At 42.6% G+C, this 19664-nt stretch overlaps 1 protein-coding gene across 1 annotated transcript in view; it reads left to right on the top strand.

Moving 5' to 3' along the window:
* The first annotated feature begins 1368 nt into the window (after positions 1–1368).
* Positions 1369–19664, top strand: part of SESN3 (sestrin 3) — a 39847-nt gene continuing 21551 nt past the window's right edge. The window contains exon 1 of the mRNA XM_033052550.1: positions 1369–1488. Coding sequence (XP_032908441.1) covers positions 1387–1488 — 102 coding nt within the window. The 5' untranslated portion in view covers positions 1369–1386. The remainder of the gene's footprint in view (positions 1489–19664) is intronic.

Below are 19664 nucleotides of genomic sequence, written 5' to 3'. Positions count from 1 at the left end.
AAAGACAGATCTAGGTTCAATCAGTCTCCTTTAAGATATGTAAATTGCTAATTGCATTGTGCCCTTTTTAGCCAGCCAGCCGACTAAATTATACAACGCTTCATTTTGTAAAAATAGAAAGTATTCCCAGGCAAAGCAAATCACAGTTCTCAAGTAGTTGATTTAAAATTCTTTCTCCGAGAGAAACCTTGAAAACAATGTAACACCCCAAATCTGCTTAGAAATTTTCTAGAGTAATGGTATTCTGTTCCCATTAAAAAATAAAAACCAAAATCCTTCTATATCATCATCTTTCAAAACAAGAGTTATATAAGGCTCGATATTTAATGAACTTTTATTGACGTCCGTGGGACTGCTTATGCTGAAGCTCCTCTGCGCGCACTTAAAAGCTGAAGAGCGCACAGGCAAGGGAAACTGCAGTGATGCCGTGACGCAAAAAAAAAAAAAAAAAAAAAAAAAAAAAAAAAAAGACGTTCATACCCCAGCTCTCCGAGGCTGCAGATAATAGATTTGCCTCTGTCCTAATTATACACTCCATCTCCGTGCATTAGCATGGAGCCTAGAAAACCTGACTCATCATCCCTAACAATCCCGGCGACCTGAGGCAAACACACACACACACACACACACAATCTCTCTCTCTCATGCGTGCTCCAGCTTTCCCCAGAGCAAACACCTCATCCTGCACCGCCTGGCAGCAGCGCGGCCGTGTCCCTGCATGTGCACCCCGCCGCTCCGGCACGGAGAGCAGCTCGCCCCCCGCCCCTGAGCTGCCTCCGGAGGATGAGGATGCCGATGGCCGCCGATTGGGTCTGGCCCCGGGGTGGGGAGCCGAGGCCGGCACCTCATCACACCGGTACCAAGCCGTGACCCTCGGCGCCGCTCCGGGGGGAGAGGGAGCGGCCCTGAGGGAGCCGGGACCCGGGACCCCGGCCCTGAGGGAGCCGCGGCGCAAGCCGGGACCCCGGCCCTGGGGGCGTGGCCCCGGGGCCTGCTTTGCATGGCGCCCACCCTATTGGCCGGCGGAAGGCACGCGCCGAGGAGCAGGCCCCGCCCCCTCCGCCCAAGGCTGCCCAGAGACGCCGCCGGCCACGCCCCTGGCCCCACCCCCTCCCGCAGGCTGCCCGGAGATAGGAGCCCGAGCGGGTGCTGCCCATTGGCCGGCGGCGGACGGCCCGCCGCGATTGGCCGGCGGCGGCGGCGGGGGGCGGGGCGGGCGGCGCGGATTGGCGGGGCCCGCGGGGGTGTGCGCGGGGGGCGGCGGCGCGGAGCGGGCGCTGGGGCCGCGGCCGGGGATGGGGGCGGCCGGCGGCGCGGGCAGCTGAGCGGCGCGGAGCGTCCTGGGCCTCCCCGTCCCGCCCGGCCGTCGCCGCCATCCCCGCCACCATGAACCGCCTCGGCTCCGGACCCGTGGGCAGCGCCGCCGCCGCTGCCGCCGCCGCCGGGCAGTACCGGGTGTGCGGCAATTGCCGGAAGGTGCCGAGACAGGTATCGGGGGGCGTCCGCACCGAGGCGGCGAGAGCTGCGAGAGAGGCTGGTGGTGGGGACTGGGGGAGCGAGCGGCAGTGGGACAGAGCCGTGGCGGGGTGGGACATGCACGGCCAGAGGGGAGATGGGCAGTAGGGCAGCAGTGGGGCGGAGGGATGGAGGGAGGCAGGCAGGGGATGCGGGCACTCCGGGAGGGGAGAGCCCGGGCAGCGCGGGGTCGGGGCGCAGAGGGGTGCGGGGCGAGGGGAGCCCGGGGGTGCCAAGTCCCGCGCCCCCATCGCCCCCGACCGCCTTGGGACGGCTGTCACTGGCCCTTGTCCCAGGCTGTCCCCTGCATGCCGAGGGTTTGGGGGGCACTCGGCCTCCCCGATGCCATGGGGGGGCTTGGCTTGGCTTGGGGCCCGGCCGCGCTCGTAAAGTTTATTATCCACGTATTTCGCCGGCGAAATTCATCACCGCGATCTCCGTCAAGTCTTTGTGCCGGGGAGGGAGGATCTGAGATGCGAGGCTTAGAAATGTAAGAAAAGCAGCAAAGAAGTGGCAGCCCCCCGCCCCCCAGTGCCCCAGACCCCATCCCCGCAGTGCCGGGCGCTTCCCTGCGCGTCCCCGCGCCCCCTGCTCCCGACATCTGCCTCGCGGGGAGCATTAGTGGAGGTGCTTTTTGTTTGTCCAGTGCAAATGAATTAAAATTGCTGAGCTGTTCAAATGCGCCGAGCCTCCGAGCGCCCAAGATGAACGCGATGCCGGTTTTGGTTTTATTTTAATTCAATCTCTCCCAGCACATTTTGCTCCAGGTTGGTTCTTGCAAATGCTAAGAAAGCCTGTAAGTCAAGGAGCTCAAATATTTGCGCTCTTTGTCCAAAAACTGTTTTTCTTCCTCTGTGGGTCAGGCCAAGTGCCAATCAAAGTTGTTTTTCAAGCCTCTCTTCCCTGCAGTAGGACTGCTTTTTTCTTTCTTCCCGTTTTTTTTTTTTTTTTTTAAGGGTTTGGTTTTTGGAAAGGAGGTGTGTATTTAGGGGAGGGGGAGGAGAAATGTTAAAAATCGGTCAGAGAGAGAAGCAGATCTTAAAAAATCATGTTTCTTGAATATTTTAATGGAAACAAAATCTTATTAAATGTGCATGCTTGGTATGTGCAGTTATTTTTTCCATAAACTCTTGGATCATATTACAGTTGATACTTGGTGCTCAGCTCTTAGCTCAGCTTGCGAGAAATGTAATGGATCAGAGAAGCACACATCAGCAGAGTCTGAGTTTTAACCATTTCATTGCAGGACCAAATCCTTCTTGGCTGTAGCTTGCTGCTGTTCCCCCGTTAAGAAAAACAAGTACTTAAAACAGGGTTAAAGCCTGAAACAGCTTCAGACTTGACATATGTCTAAAGACATACAAATTAACCAGTGCCAAATATGTCTGTAGAACAAGCAGGGAGGGAGCTTGCTTTGTTCTGCCAAATAATCAAAATGTTTTGTTGACAAATAAAGTGGTGCTTGGCAGCACTTGTAGATCTAAAATTAAAGTTACTGATTTTTTTAAAAATTGTATTCCCATTCCTGCTGGGTAGGACTTTTTTTGTATACCTCCTTAATACCAGTGGGGGAGGTAGGAGGTGGGGAGAGGGTTAGATGGCACTTTCCTGGTAATGGGAAACTTGCTGGATTTGATTTATTGTTATTTTTTTATTATTATTTAAAGTAGTTTAGGGATGATGGTGACACATAGGAACCCAGCTGGGTCTGTTGAGGAAGTCAACTTAGTGCTGCTCTGCTTTGGCTGTGGTCATTTCAACCATAGAAAATTGGGGAAGAATAAAGAATCTGAGCGACAGCCCATGAAACCCTCTTGAAACACAGGTGTTCTGTGCTTTCAGTGGTGGTACTGGAGCATCATTCCATCTCTGTTGTAGGCTGGACAATAAAAATAGAAATGCAAAGCTTCTGACTACATCTGTCATTGTTTAAAAGTTGGTGTAATAAAAATCACTGTAAATTTTAACCTTTGCACCTCATTGGCAAGCATGCAAGTAGAAAACATGAGGAAAAAAAGCAAAACACTTGATAGAAGTGAGATGCAAGTTTAACCTGAGTCTCAGAGTAAAATCTTCAGATAAGTGCTGCCTCATCTGTTCTTTTGATGATATTGGGTTGTTTGTTTTTTTTAAATGTTCATGTGATAGCATACTGGAAAAAATTATTTGCCTTGAAACATGTTGAATCTCTTCTGCCCTCCTTTGTTTTAAATTTTTATTTGAAGTCATTTGAATGCTCACAGTTTAGGTAGAGCTGTTGTCAAAATCATAAGGGACAAAGCAAGCTTTCAACTCAGTGGCATATAATGAAATTTGCAAGAGTCTAGCAGGTTTTGGATTCTCATGGGTGAAGGTAAGTTTCTCTTTCACCTGGGAAACAGGAAAAGCTAGATGTAGCACTTTATGCTTCATCCAATTTCAGCTTAAACAAAGTTAGATTTTATTATGGAAAGCTCTGTGAGGGCAGCACTGAGAATCTTGCTAAGGATTCATGGGTTGAATTTGCCTATGAAGAAGGTTTCTCATATTAAAAGGATTCAATTTCCAGTTGGGTTTATTTTTATGGTACTCTTTAGATAATCAGATCTACTTGCAGAACAGTTGTTGCTACTCAGAAGGGCTTAGACAGTCATAGATACAACAACCGCATCATTATTTGGTTTAGGAGAAAACAAAGAAAGGACAACCAGTCATAGGTGATGCTGCCTTGGGTTTGGTAAGTGAGCTTGTTGAACAGAAACAAGGCGAATGCTTTTGATCAGTTTAAAATAAATGGAAGCATGACCAAAGCAGGACGAGTAGCTCTGGTTCATGGGATGGATGGGCAGCCTTTGTAACAAAACTGTGGCACACCAGGAGGGAGGAGTGCTTAACAGGCATGGGAGTGCTGTTGCCAAGTCTTTCCTAGAGGTGGCTGAGAGTTGCTGCCACTTCAGTAACCAGGAGGGCTCCAGTTCTCCCCTTTGGAAATGGAACATGTAGGGAGTCCCTGGGCAGGGGAGCTCCAGGGTGTTATCCTGGAAACCCGAGGTTTTCCTGCCTAAACAAAGCCAATATCCCAAGCAAGAAAGAAGAGAATATTATATAGGAAGAGCTCAGTATTTCTTTGGATAAATAACTGATTCAGGAAGGCTTTTAGGAATAAGCAAAAAGTCTTCAGGGGATGGAAAAATCCTGATATGTCAGGAAATGTAGGAAGAGGGAGGATTTGCCAACTGTTCAAGCTTGGTTGCAAATTGCAAAGTATGTGAAGTAAAAGGTTCTTTTACGTGTACGTACAAGTTGGTAGGACGGAAAAGTATAAGCCTGGTTCCAGGATTAAATATTTGGTTTGTGTTAGATTTCAGTGAGGGAGATAGAAGGGCAGTGGCAGGATGTGTGATGTGGGAGTGTGGTTTAAAAGCAACCTTCAGTGTTGGCAAGGTGGAAGTGGACCCGACTTAGCTGACCCTCCTGGCTTGAGCCAGTGGAGTGCAGCATAAAGGCATATGAAATCCAGAACTTTCCTGGTATTTATAGACCTACCCAACCAGGGGTGAGAGGAGAAATAGGCATAAAAATGATGGACATAATTTGCTCCTCATCCTCCCGTGCCTGTCTCCTTCTTTAGTACAACTCTCAATACTGTACAAAGTTACTAAAGCAAATATGAAAAAAATATTATGATGTGATATCACCAGAAGCAGGTCATGCTAGACTAAGATAATGGTCTTCTGTTGATAAGACAGCTGCTAGATTGTCCTCTTCCAAAAACTTTGAATGGACTAAAACTGCACTGTAATCATTAAACATCTGAAGTAACATCAAAGGCTGAACTTGACACTGCAAGTCAATGCAAATTAAATGTTTGTATTTGCTGCCATCATTCTATATATCAAAAAGTTTGGATTTGAAAACTGTTTGGGTAAACTCATAACAGAAAAATTAAACAACACATGTAAATATGAAATAACAACACCTCAGTGTAGTTTCTGTATGCTTTCCTGGCTGTTATGTGTATCGTATTGTCCCCATTGGTGATGACAGGTTGCTGGGTGGGAGGGACCTTTGATATGACACTGTTTGTCTATTTTTCTGTTACTGTTAATTACAGTGATTGGGAACTGATGAGAATGGGAATTACAGTGAGCCATGCTGAAAGGAGAAGTCTGTGCTTAGAGGACGATACAGGTGATAAATGTTATTGGTCCAGGGAGAGAGGGACATTTCATGGAGAGCTGGGAGATCTTGAGCATGGCATAGTTAAAGTGGTGTAAAATCCAGTGGTGTGAAATGTGAGAGTTGCAGGCTTGGCTTTTGTGGCTCATCACTTTTAGTAAGAGCAGCTCCTTGGAAGGAGCAGGGAGAAGGGCATCGATGCAGGAGGACCAGCACCTTACCATCACCCTGCTGGGCTGTGGTGTTGAAGAGGAGGGAAGCTGAGGAAGGACAGACCCTAATTAAACAGGCACAGAGGGGAGCTGGCTGGGTGCTGGGAGAAAGGGTGTGCTGATTTTGCAGAAGGAAACTGAAAAAGTTTGGTTTTTTAATCCAGCAGAAACAAAGGCTGAGAGGGGATATGATCAGTGTCTATAAATATATCTCATGCTAAGAGCAAGCGAGGAGAAATTAGCTCAAGAGTAGATGGATGTAATATGGTCATAAATACATTTAGGCTGGAAAATTGAAGTGTCCACAGGTATGAGGATCTGGAAGAGTTTGTTCTAGGTCTGATGCTGCCAAAAAAAGCACCCGCTTTTAAGATAGAAATATGTGTGAACGTCATTAAATGATGTGGTGCTTACAATAGCACTAGCCTAGGCTCAGGGAGTTGAGGTCATATCCAAAAAAAAAAAGAAAAGAAGACACACTTTCATTCACAGTACTGTTCTGTGTGGGTAAGTAAGAAAGTAGCCCAAAAGTGAACCAAAAATAGTTTAATGTCAGGTCTCACAGGCCTGTGTAAGCTAAAATATGTGTCACCATGAGTCATGAAGATGCATGGAGATGCTGTTACCTGCACTGTAAAAATCAAGAGGCCTTTCAAGGATATCTCAGCTATTTTGAGGGGAGTCAACCTGGTTCAATCTATTCTGAGCATAGGCAAATCAAAGTTGATATGCTTTTGCCTGGAAAACACTCTGCGTTTTCCACAATGTAACATCTCTGGTTTTTTGTTGAGTTGCATAGTCTAGTTGGTTGTGGAAATCTCATCAACAAACCTTGGCTGTCACAGAGAATCTTAATTTGTAAAATCAAATTATGTCTTCTATAGTTTGATGCCTCTTAATCTCTCTTCACATTGTAGGGGATGTGAGAAGCTGCTTAGATGGCATTAAATCTCCAATGTGTTTATTCCTAAAGGAGTTCTCAAAATTATTTGCAAAGTCTGTAACGAAAAATCAACTCTGTTTGCATTGGTTCTAATTTTAGCAACGGTTCTGTTGTGTAAAACATTGTGTCTGCCTTCAGTGTTTGTGTCTTCCAGTCCCCTGGAGCACTGGTGAAACATGGTGAAACCAGCTCAGGTCACTCCTCCAACTAATCCTGCATGCACAGCTGGGGGGACAAGATGGAATTTTTAGGATCCAAAAATGAAAAGCTGTAAACCAAGAGCAACAAACGAAACTTTTTAGGGCGGTTAAAGTTGATAGCAACATGGCCCTCACTCTCATCATTAATTCTTACTTTTTATTGAAAGATTTGATAAAAAAACTCCCAACAAACTAACAACTAAGAATAAGGTTCTTTCCTGTGAAATACCTGCAGCAACAATCCAGAGTTGACTGGTTTCTCTCTCTCCCCGTCTTAATGAGTGTTTAAATAAGTTGTATCTTTTCAGAATCTGATCCATTTAACTGATTGTTCTCCCATCCCCTGTGTTGTCTTTGTGTCCTTAAATCAAAGGGCAATATTGCTCTTTGCTCATGTATGTTGGTCCTGAGTCTGCCTGGGTTCTCCTACTTTTGCCTTTAAAACTACTGTAAAGAAATGTCCTTGTGTTTTCCTAGTTTTACTGGCTGAAAATGAGATGGCAGAACTATTAAATTTTCATTAGACCTGTAATGAGAGTGGTATGAGCGAAATGAACCTCTGGTGAACGACGCTGTTTTGCAATGAAAAGCTGTAAGAAGTGGCCTCATAGCAACCATGCTCATTTAGAACAGTCATTTTGTTTTAAAAAACAAAAGCAAAAACACAGTCTTCCGTGAATTACAGGGAGGGAATGGAGGTGAGAAAGGAAAAAAAGTGGGCAGGAGGATTTTCTTCAAAAGAAACTTTGAGGTTTAGCGTTGGGAGTGGGTTAGCCAAGTGTGGAGGTTGTCCTCTGCTAAGACTTCTGCTGGTGGGAGTGGAGCATTGCATTAGCCAAATCACAGGCTGTGGTTTGGAGATGTGGACTCTGTGAACATTTGCTTTAAATTTATGCATATTACTTAATTAGGGCTTCAAATCTCACATCTCTTTAAATGGCAGTGTTTTGAAATCTGAAAAAAGTAATATGGTTCATTAAGCATCCTTGGTTTTTCCCCTCTCCCACATTGGTGAGGGAGCTGCTGATACTCATTTAGTTCTTTATTTGAACAGTTTTTTTCTGGCTAGGGAAATTTGAGAGAGAGAAGATAGTGGTATAATTCTCCCCTGGCTGTGCATAGCTGGGGTCTGGAGATTTTATTATCAGATTTCCATTTACAGGGCTGAAGAATAATCAGGGATATCAAGCATAGTTTGCGTGTCCGGGCTGAATATTGGCTTTTGTCTAAGTGGGTCAGGATGGACTGGGGGGGAAATGGGGCTTTTTCAATAGAAAAGAAATTTGAATTGTCAGGAGGGAGACCTCAGTTAATGAGAAATTGCACCTCATCATCTTTGGAAAAGGCTGTATGGAAATAATTTATGCTGTTTAATTTCTCTGTTCTTTGCAGGTGTTCCTGTTTGTATGCAGAGGTGCTTCCCATTGTTGTCTCTGCAGCCCAGCCTGGTAGTCTTTGTGCTTTGAGTAGAAGTAATATAGTAGCTTCTACTATAGGGAACATAATGCAGATGAGTCAAATTGTGAAATGCCATTACAGGGAGGTAGTGATACTCTCCACAAACAATTTTTTTCTGATTGTTTCCCTCAGTCAGTCTGTGAAATACATCACAGATAGTTCAAGAAATTTTATGCAGTTCTTGGTATGCTATTCTGGGCAGACCAGTGTTACTGATAATAGGGGAGGCCATGATCAAGGGGTATTAATTTCAAATGTCTCTCTTAATCACTAGTTTTAAATTTTTATTATAGGATGCTTCTTGCATATCAGACATTAGATAACTATCACTTGGGGCAAAATACTGGTATAGATTATAGTTAATATTATGTGTTTATGAAGCTGAAAAACTGTTTTGTTCCTGTTACAGACCATATCAACCAATGATTTATTCAAATATCTTCATTTTCATATATTTCTTAAATTGAGAGGAAGGTGTTTTGAAGCATGTGCTTTTTTCTTGTAGGGCATAATCTTTGTGGCAGTGATGGGCTTAAGTTAGGGAGAGGCTTAATTGGGTGTAAGTGATGGTGCTCAAGATAAGAGACAGAAGTCAGTGCTCTTAATCTAGCAAGATATCTTAATTCTTTCCTGAATGTCCCTGGTTACCTGAATTAGGATAAGATAAATAAACAGATACAACCTCGTGATTGAACACCTTCTGTTGTTGTTGTTAATGACTCTCATATTACTCTTAAGGTAAGCACCTTGTTTTGTTAGACTAGCAATGGATTTCTAATGGATTCTGAGCACAGCCCCCAACCTTTTGAACTTGGCAATAGTGTGAGGCTACCTGCAGTCCCCTTCCTCAGGCAATCAAGTGGTAAAAAATAATAATGGAGTGCAAGATGAAGTATTCCTGGCTTCATGTGCTGGGAGTAGGCTGGAACAGAAGTAATAAGTCTTTAACACAAGGGAATATGGTGTGGTCAGTATGTGGCCCACCCTTTGGCTTCTGGTTTAAGTCTTCCAACATACACAAATGTTAGGTTAATGTATATGAAAGCCAGGAGGAATCGCATTCATGAGAATTCTTTGGAGTCATAGATCTCTGTTACCTCTGCAAGTACAAAAGACATTTGGAAGAAAAGTAAAAGGTAACTTGAAAATCAGGTTTTCATCTATTCAGAATGAGCAATAAAGTCATAAATGCAGTCAATATGTCTCAATTGCTGCAGTTTGAAATCAAAATGAGTAATTGTGTATCTGTTTTAAAGCATATTAAATTTCAAATTAGTTTTGTCATGAAACTGGAGGGAAATGTAAATTCTTTCAGAGTCATTTGACACTTGATGGGATGGATTAAAATTGTTCCTTAGAAAGGAGGAATGGAGGCAAGAATGACTTCACTTAACATTTTCAAATGAAAAATTCATGTTTCTGAGTATTCACACATAACCTCAGTAAAAGTTATGTTCATGACATTGAAGGAATACAAGCTGTCTTGGTGTAAACCATTCAAAGCAGTACACAGCTGCTTACTCAAAATCATCATTTATTTGTCTTTGGGCAGTTTATTATTGCATTGGATTTGCTCTGGCTGATTCTAACAAAACAATTGAAAGCTAGCATATGTTCTCTCCTCCATATGAATTCTGCAGTTAAAAACTGTTTAATAAGACAGTGTCTTAACAGTGTTGGACCTAATTTAATAGCACATGCTTGTAAATATGTTTAATATCTCCTGCTGTAGCATGTGGTAAAGGGAATATAGTTACATTATTGTCTAAATGTATCTGGAGGGCTTTTGGCCATATGGTTCTAAATCTGTTTTAAAGTAATTATGCCTATTAACTAAAAAAAATAAAAAATATTCCCGTCTGAGTTGATTGACATTCCTCTCAGTAAAGCACCATCATTGCTGATGAGAGGTGTGGAAATAGTAATTTGTTCTAGCATTTAGAAATTTGATTAGACCTCTAATGAAATGGAGCGCCTACATGCTGTCTAAATATTCTACCTGACACCAGCTGGATCTCATCCAGCATGGAAGAGCACTTGAAATGTTACTTTACTACAATATGTTTTGTGTCCTGAAGTCAACGTGCTGCCTGCATGCAAATACCCACTGGCTATTCAGCAGGGAGGGCAAGCCTTGTGCCTCCCTGGAAATCAGCATCAGGATGTGATTATTCCAGTGAGCACTGGTTGCCCGACTGCGATATCTGGCTTAGAGTTAGAAAATGAAGGCAACTATTTATAGAGAAGGACCCATACTACTAACTCTGTAAGCTGGACTTCAGGTGCTTGAGCACATTATACACAGCTTGATGTGTGTATGAGATAGAAACATGCTGAAGTTCTCCATTTGTCTCAGTTGTTGTCTAGTAATAAGGTGACAACAACACACTCTAAATAAGAATTTAAAGTTGAAGCACCACATTTTTCTCCCCTCATTCAGTTCCCTCCTAAAGCTGATTGCAACACTCGTTACATGTTGTGGCAGCTGTTGCCCACCCATGTTTTTTAAGTCCTCTTTAATTCAGTTGCAGCCATTTTCACTCTAGACCACTATGGCTAGAAAACTCTGATTTGGGACTGTGTTAGTATCCTGTGGTGGAAACTTCCAATCCCTAGTGGTAGAAGATATCATAATACTTTAAGAACACTTGAAGTGCTGGGTGTTCATTAGTCAACAGTTCCATTTGATTGGTAACTTTCTTCCTATGAAATCTAGAAGACAGGCTTTCATGCATCTCACTAGAATCAGACATGGCCTTCTGTGTTCTTTCTTGTGTTTTGTTTTTTGAGATTTTTTTCAGTTCTGTTTCTCCAATATATATAATACTTTTACATTTTGCAGTTGCCACATTCAAACAAATGCAGTGGAAGGGTTGAACCAGAAAATCTCCTGACTACTTTATGCCATATTAATGCTTCAGAAGATATTTTAATCTTCTTTTCCCTCCAGAAAACCTGAACAAACTGTTCAATTACATTAGTATTTTAAGTTTTGTGTTAGTGGGGAAAGACAGGATGAGGTAGTAACATTGGGGGTCATTCAAGTAGAATCTGCTTTGAAATAAGTGACTTTTATTCCAGCGATTTAAAACTTGTCTCGCTTCTCTGCTGGTGCTTGACAAGTAGTTAGGAGGCAAGGTATGTTGGTTGAAAAGGTCAGTGTAATTAAAGGTTGAAGGAGCCTGCAGCCAGCATTGTAGCTCTTCAGGAGAGATGGAGCTTGGTGCCTCTTCCACCAGGGCAGAGTCCAAGTGGAAGGAAAGCAGGCTGCAGCCATGGAGGGTATGCTGGAAACATCTTTCACACATGGCTTAGAAAAGCAAGAAGGGAATGGGGAGGGGAAGGAGGGTCTCCCTCCATGCCCCTGCTCTTCAGGCCACTTATGCAAAAGGTTTTAGATAAAGGTGTAGTTACTTGACCTATTTATCCAGCAGAAACTTGCCGTACAAGCAAAAGCAGTTTGACTATCCAGTGCTGTTGCTGTTTTGTATGGGACACTCCTTTGAGTTAAGCAGTGCCTCATGAATGCATAGAAGCAGCATCCAGCCATCCCAAATGATTAATTTGTCTTGTTTGAGAAGGTATGTCTATGGCGTCAGTTTTTGTTTCCCAGAAAAGTTGGACAAAAAATTGCACTGTCTCGCCTGTGTCCGTATAGAGGTAAGGCTGGTGCAAGTAAAGGCTGTGAATGTGTCTCTTAGGAGCTGGGCTTAGTCTGTTGAAAAGGTCTCAGTTTGGGTTTGGTGACTTCATTAAGAAAAAGGGCAAGTCAACTGGAGGGCAGTGGAGAAACTTATTATGCAGTCAGTGCATGTCAATCACTCTTTCATAGCTACAGAAGTTGTTATTCAAGCAGGGTATAAAATAAGTGAGTTTATTATTTATTTATTAGTTGTTGTTGCTTTTATTTGTAGAGTCATTAAATCACCAAACTGTAGCAAAAGCCCTCTTAGTAAAAGTGTAGCAGTATTCTGAGAAAATGGTAGCACCTGCCAACAGAGGCTGAGGGTAAATCTGAAGTTCTGTCAATCTGCTGGCCTGGGTGGCTGGAGAGAGCCGGAATAGCTGATCTATCTCTGGACAAGTCCCGTATTTGCATGCAATAAATCTTCTCTAACAGTTAGGAGTCTTCATTTTTGAAAATCAGCATATCATGAAAATACATTTGTACCTTAGGTCTTCTACCACCAGCTCAGCTGCATTAAGTCAGTGTGTTTTGGAGATTGTATCTCACTAATGACTCACTTTGGTGAGATGCAGCTTAAGATGCAAAATGTACTTAAAAAAAAAAAAAAAGAGAAGAAGAAAGGGGAAGAAACTGCCTGGCTGCAAGAATTCTTATGGTCGTTCCAGCAAGTTGGTGGCTTGCAAACATGCTACTGAAATGAACCCTTTCCCCTGTCTGTCTCTTACCCAGACTTTCCCAGACAAATCGAATGTAAAACAGTGTGTCAGCTCCCTGCTCATTGTAGAACAGTCTCCTGCCTTTGCAAACAAGACTCTTTGAAGAAATAATTTGTTCTAATTGATGACCATTTTAGAATTTCCTATCAGGTGAAAAATCAAAAGGGCTCACCCGTGGTTTTCCATCTGTGGCCCTAGCACCTATATGATTTTTCTGGAATTCCTTCAGGGAGACTGTGTAAGAAGACTTACTTCAGTAGCATGGTGTGGATGCCACCTCCTGAAAAATGCTTACAAGTCAACTAATCAAAATAGGCTTAAACTCCTGGCTTAGACAGCAAGGCGCTTGCTCTTGGAAATTGTACCTTTAGGCTAGAGGTAAAGCGTGTTAGTCAGGGAGATTTTATTTTCATCTGGCACATTCTCCCTGTTTGAGTCATCAGCCAAAGAAAGATGGCAAAAAAAGGTGCTTCTCTTAAAGCAGGAGGATATTGCTCCTTTTGGATGTCCAGAAGGGCTGTCCCTTCCCAGGCGTGGTGAGGAGAACAGCATCAGTGTGCCTTGCATTGTTTGAACTGTCACAAAGATGGTCAGTGATTATCAATTGTACATAAGCATTTGTCCAAGAAGCTTGTGCCAAAGGGGCTTCTCATTTTCTTTTAAAAGTTTTTCAAAGGATTAACTTAAAATTTTAAGGAACATTGGCCACAGATTTTGTTATAAATTAGAAACCTTATAACAGGCTCATGTTTTAATATTTTGATGTTGTCTTGAGTGTTGATGCAAATGGCTTAGGTAAAATTTTTCACGGTGAGGTAACATAGCCAATATGTGCTTATATTCTTCCAGTACCATCTATCTAAAGAAACATCATCTGCCCATTAGGTGAGTAGTGAGGGTCATAAGTATATTCTTTATATTTTAAGGCTTAGGCATTTCTTTTCTTCACCTTTTTAAAATCTAAATAGAGGAAACTTCTGATGAGGTGCATTCGGAAAAGGGGAATAATAACACTGACTTCCTAAAACCATGCTAGTAAAGAACTGAAGTGTAATGTACTTCAGATTCTGAAGTAAATTATATGATACCACCTGTGTTGAACAGGCAGTGTAGGAATGTGCTCACCCAGGCACAAAGGAGCTCTACAACATGGGCTGCATCATCTACACTGGATTAGCACTATGCTTATTTCTGTAATGGTCCAGTTTAGCTAAAATGCCTCCATGTTTGAGGGATGCCAAATCTTATCTCTACTAGAAAATGGGTTCCGTTTTCTAATAGGACTTAAAGAATAAGTAGTATTTTTGAATCAATCTGTTGCAGATAGATGACAGCGTTAGAACAGATACAATGAGTCAGATTGAAACTCAGATGCTGGTCTCTGACAGTGGTCAAGGGAAGATATTGGAGAAAGGAGATACAAAATGGAACAGTTTGTTATGCACTCCCACAGCACTATCTCCCAGGCTCCAAGTATTTGCCATTTGAAAACTTCCTGAGCTGGAGGTGAATTTTCCATATTTAATAACCATTCTTGTATTTCTCTTCCATGAACTGGAATGCATCACTTTTAAACATGCTGGCTTTTTGTCCGTAGCATCTTACAGCAAGGATTTCCACAGCTTAGTTGCACATTGTGGAAAAGGCTAAGTACCTCTGCTTGAGCCTGTTGCCTGCTGGTTGGTTCATAATCTTATTATTGGAGGTGGCAAAAGCACACTATGCATGGACTGTGACAGCAAGGAGGCAATCAATTAAAATTATTTGACATGCTTGTGACAGCAAAATCAGCATTTCAGAGTTGCTGCTTCCAAGACTCAAGCTACTGTGTTTCACAATCCTGTGTGAAAAAGATGACAGAAAACTAGCTGAGGGAGCTCCAGTACTGAGCAGAGCACATTTTCCTCTAATCTGTGTGAGAGTATTTTGTTTTCTGAATTTTGGCAAGTTACTTCCATGACATTTAAGAGAATTCCTGCACACAGATTCAGAGTAACTGCTATGATCATTTGGTACATAAAAGGTATGGGAAAAGCCGTTTGAAAGCCCATGCTTGTGCCATTTGCTTGACTTTCTTATGTCTCTGAATAGAATTTGGTTTTATGTACTATTCTGTTAGTGAAAGGTGCTTGGGAGTGCATGTCTGCAGCAGCATTTACTGCTGAGCAAAGAGATGGTGTCCTAGACATTTTTATTGAGCTGAAAACATTAAAAGGGCACAGACTTACCAAAAGGGAGTGTTGGCAGGGACACATGCTAAGTTTATTTCTGGAGTGTGGGGCTTCTGCTCATGTACTTGTTCCCTGAAATACAATGAAGAAATACCAGTGATATGCTCCAGGCAGCAAAATGTGTCTCTGCAGTGGGTTTGCTGCTCTTCTGATAAAAATCAGACTTCCCATTTACATATCTTGGTTCAATGGTCAATCAGGGGAGCAGGCAGAGTGCACCTTCTACTGAATTTTAAAAGAACAACTACAAGAAGAGTAAGTTGCACAGTGACATTGCAGGGTGAAAAGTGGTGGAAATGCCTGGGAAGCTAGATTGTGTGATGTAAAATCTCCTAGTTATAGGTCAAATAGGTTTTCACATTGAAAAGGTCCTCAACCTTTTGAGTTAAATTCTATGGTGGATTTCCACCACACTTGGCTTGTGAAGATTTTTCAGTGTTTGGTAGTCTGTCAATATGAAGTGTTTGACATTAGTCAAGAACATTGCTTGAGTAACACCTCGGGCAGCAAAATACTTTGTGTGGCCTGGAGACCAGAGCAGGAGACCTTGTTGCTTTTGATAGTCTATCCTGCAGGTAAGTTGAAGCTGGGAAGGAACCTATTTTAGTGAGCTGGTGCAGAGGTCAGAGCCCTGCTTCCTCTCCTGCAGCTGTGAGGGACTGAGATGCTAATCAGAGGAGGATATTGTTATTTTTCCATTAAAGTGCAAAGGTAGGACTCCATACTTGCTGTGAGCCGATCTCTTTATGTTCACTCCGAGCTGTCAAGCTTCATCCTTTCAACTGGAAACTCAGCAGTGGCTGACATAACCTTTGTCTGGTTTCTCAAGCCTGTTGCGCAGCAGAGCTTCATGTGCCTGCCTGACTTAGGAACTGTTCATCAAGGACTTCTTCAAAACCACTGAAGCCAAGAACTTCTTTAATGCTGACTTGTAGAAGAGCAGCAGTTGTGCTAGCAACTGCAGTGTAGGCATAATCTCAAGAGTCTCCCTTTGGTAAAAATCCAAATGCTAATGTTTTAGGGCATGCTGTGTCTAAAATGTCTCTCTCTCTGCTCTTTGTCATGGTGAATGCTGCACCAGTAACAAAGAGGAGAGATGAGAATGCAGCCTTGATTATGGTCCCTAGTTAAAAATTCACCCAGTCTGTTTTTATAGTAACATGCTGTTAAATGCATCTTCTTTTCTATAAACCCTTGGTGATGATGGTGTCTGCTGAAACACTGTAGCACTTGAGGATTTTCTAGCATGAATTGCAGTGAAGTCCTTTCAAGACTTTATTTTAAAAATTGTCCAAGAGTTCTGCAGTGTACTGCCCTTATATTAATTTGGTGTTTCAGTCATTTAGCATCTTTGAAATACTTGGAAAAGCCAAAACCAAACAACAAAAATCCACCACACCCTGGGCCACTTTCTTAACCATAGGAGGATGCCATTATGCATTTACAGTATGGATGAATACTGTTCTATTTTGCTTGCTTACGAGGCATGTCTTTTTAGACAATACTTCTGTTAAAAATTCGGTAGAGCATTCTTGGGAGACAGTTCTGCCAGAGATACATGATGGATTTGCATAACCCCAGGGGTCTTTCTCTCTTTTTGTTTCTTAATCTCCAGTTGGCAGTATGCCCAATAAATCAAATGTGTGTGTGTTTATGAATTGAAGTATTTAACCATTCAATTACTGTATTGTAAAGAGGCTGTGCTCTCAGTCATTAATTTAGGTATTAATTCAGGCCTGTCAAAGCAGCTGCTGTTCTATCTGCACTTTCTAGCAAATGTTTGTTGTACCTGTTGGCAATGTTCTGCATGGATCCAATGGGGAAGTCGATCCAGTCTCTCCGTAAGAGGATGGAGGCCACATGTTTGACCACAGTCACTGCGCTTGCCCACACTGAGCCTGCAGCCTTCAGAGCACATGGGACCCTTCTGGCAGAGCAAAACCAGGCTTGGTTAGATGGGCTGTGCTCAGGCAGGACAAGGCAGCCCTCTGCATGGAGGCAGGGGATTAAAGGATATGCTGTGCTGCTTCGGGGAGCCTTTCTTAACATGCAGCACTCCTGTCCTGGCTGATGAGGAGGCAGATTAACTCAGTGCAGTTTTGCCAACTTAATGGCTAAAGGCTATGTTCTCCAAACCAGATAATACTGGTCTGTCTCAGTATGTCAGATGTGGACTAAACCTGAAGGTGGAAGGGAGCCAAGGTACAGATGAAACAAGTCCCAGCTAAAACCACTGAAGTTTTCTAACTTTTGCTCTTAATATCTGGTGCTGTTGAAACATAGAAAATGTTCTTCTGCTGTGCTCATAGTGTATTGAGTCATCTAGACATTCACTCACAAGAGCTTCTGTCCTGAGGGCAGTTCTTGAGGAGCACACAAACTCCAGTGTTACTGCTGAGTGTGCAGGGAGGGAAGGAGGTGAAGCTCTCCATGGATGGATGAGAGAAGCATAGTTTCTCCTTTTTTCTATTCTCCCCATAATTTTGGATTTGAGAATTTTGTTTGGTTTTTTGAGCGGTTTATTTGAAGGCTGAAGTAGACCAGAAGACCATTTGTTATCTGCTGGTGATGGGTATTTTGCTGGTCTTCAGACCAATACCTGGTTAGCCATGCAGTCCTTTTAGTCTATGGTGGAAATTCAGGCTTTTCCACGACATAGTTTTTCTCATTCTGAGTTAGACATCACCTTCCTTTTTTCATTATAACCAGCAGGCAGCTAGCTAACTCTGATTTGGCTGCCTGCATTTGGTCAGTTGAGTTTCATCCTTGGTATCTGAGAATCATTGGGGCATGAATAAGAAGTCAGGCTTTGAGGTTTGGCTTACATTAAATGGAAGCAACAAGGAAGTAGAAAAAGTAGCTGTTTGTGTCTCATCCTTTTCAGGTGTTAATTATCAAAGTTTAGTTTGACCTGGCACCATCAGTTGAGCAAATTTCCTTGTGAAGGTCTTTCCATTTTTCTGTTAGGAGCCTCAGTCTTACTTACACAGCTAGATGTACTCTGAGCTTCAGTCAGTATAAAGTTACAGGAGTGTCTATAACTTGATCCATTTAGATCTATTCTGACCCCAAAAAATTGTAAATACTGTTCAGGTTTCTTCTATAAAGAAGTGTTTTCCAACATGCTTGTTACTCAGACATTTGACTTGCAGTCCTTGTCTGTCTGCTCCCAGTTGCAGTTGGAGGTTGGTTTTGGTTCACAGGAATGATCTCCAGGGCAAGGAGAGACATACAGCAGTAGGAGTAGTAAGGATGCAGACATAGGTTTGCTTTATGGAAAAGGTGATAGGCTTTTCTGCCAGTAACTTTGTGTTCACTGCTGAGGTTTTTCTCCTGTGGGCTGAGTGTACCAGGTATCTTTCAAAGAGCAAGGAACCCTTGTGGGGCTTCTCCTGCCTGACCATCCATCTTGGGTTGGGTAGAAATTGCTGACCTTTGATTTCTAATTAGTGTGGATTGTGTTCCTGATAGCTGGTAGAGGGATGGAAACTTGGGATAGGCTTCCTTTTATTGTGTGAAATCCAAAAGGGCTGTAACCTGTTACCAGAGCAAAAGCTCTCCATCAATTGTACTACATTGGCTCTCTTCCCAGCTCTTTGCACCACTTCATCAGCTGTGAGGCAAGAAGATGCCAAATTCTTAATGTTAAAAGTTACTGGTTTAAGCATTTTGAAATAATGTTACATTAAAAAAAAAAATTCCCGCTGTTCAACTTCCTCTGCTAATTTTCATCTTTATGGCTTAGTTTGCATTTTTGGAGTTGGACAGTCTGTTAAGAGGAAGAAACTGTTGCAAAATCACTTGAAATACCCCTAACAAATGACCGTAGGCTAGGACTTTTGCTTTGTGAACTCTCAACATTTTGACATTGTTTGTTCTGAACATTTCTTTTATTGCTCCTGGAGTTATATCCTGGGTTTAATTATAGGAATGGGTCAGCTCTGAGGAGGACTTCTGCACTGTCAGCAAATAAAGTGTTATGCATCATTCAAATCATTGCTCTTCACATGTTTGTATTTTGGCTTTTCTTTTTCTACAGAAATTGTTTTGAGTAACAAGACGCTGAGGTTTACCAAGCATGTATCTAAGTTTTTGAAGATTGCAGTGCAAACTTCATGTGAGATGAATTGTAGATATATTCTGAAGCTATAAAGCTCCCAGTTTTATTACATTAGATGCCATAAACAGATTCCTTTTCTTTAAAGAATGATACATCAATAAATTGTTGTAAATAAATGTCAGAATTTTACAGCTTTGCTGGATATATTTCTTTGTTCTTGTCAATCAGTTTCCCAGGAGAACTGACATATGAAGGCAGGTAAACTGTGACTATTGACTTTTCATTTTAGTCAGCAAGACTATGTGTAGTTTTAACTATTACATTAATCCTCTGCAAATCTACAATAATAATAAAGTTGCCATCTAAAATTAATTGGATGCATCCTAAACTTCTGCCACATTTCTAAACTGCTCTTCCTCTGCCAGAGCTGGGTGGCTAAATTAAAATGCAACTTGGCATGCACAGAAATAAACAAAATCCCTC

Source organism: Catharus ustulatus, chromosome 2 (assembly GCF_009819885.2).
Source record: "Catharus ustulatus isolate bCatUst1 chromosome 2, bCatUst1.pri.v2, whole genome shotgun sequence".
NCBI classification, from domain to species: Eukaryota; Metazoa; Chordata; class Aves; order Passeriformes; family Turdidae; genus Catharus; species Catharus ustulatus.
Note: the sequence above shows the minus strand (reverse complement) of the source record. Positions and strands in the feature narration are given on the sequence as shown.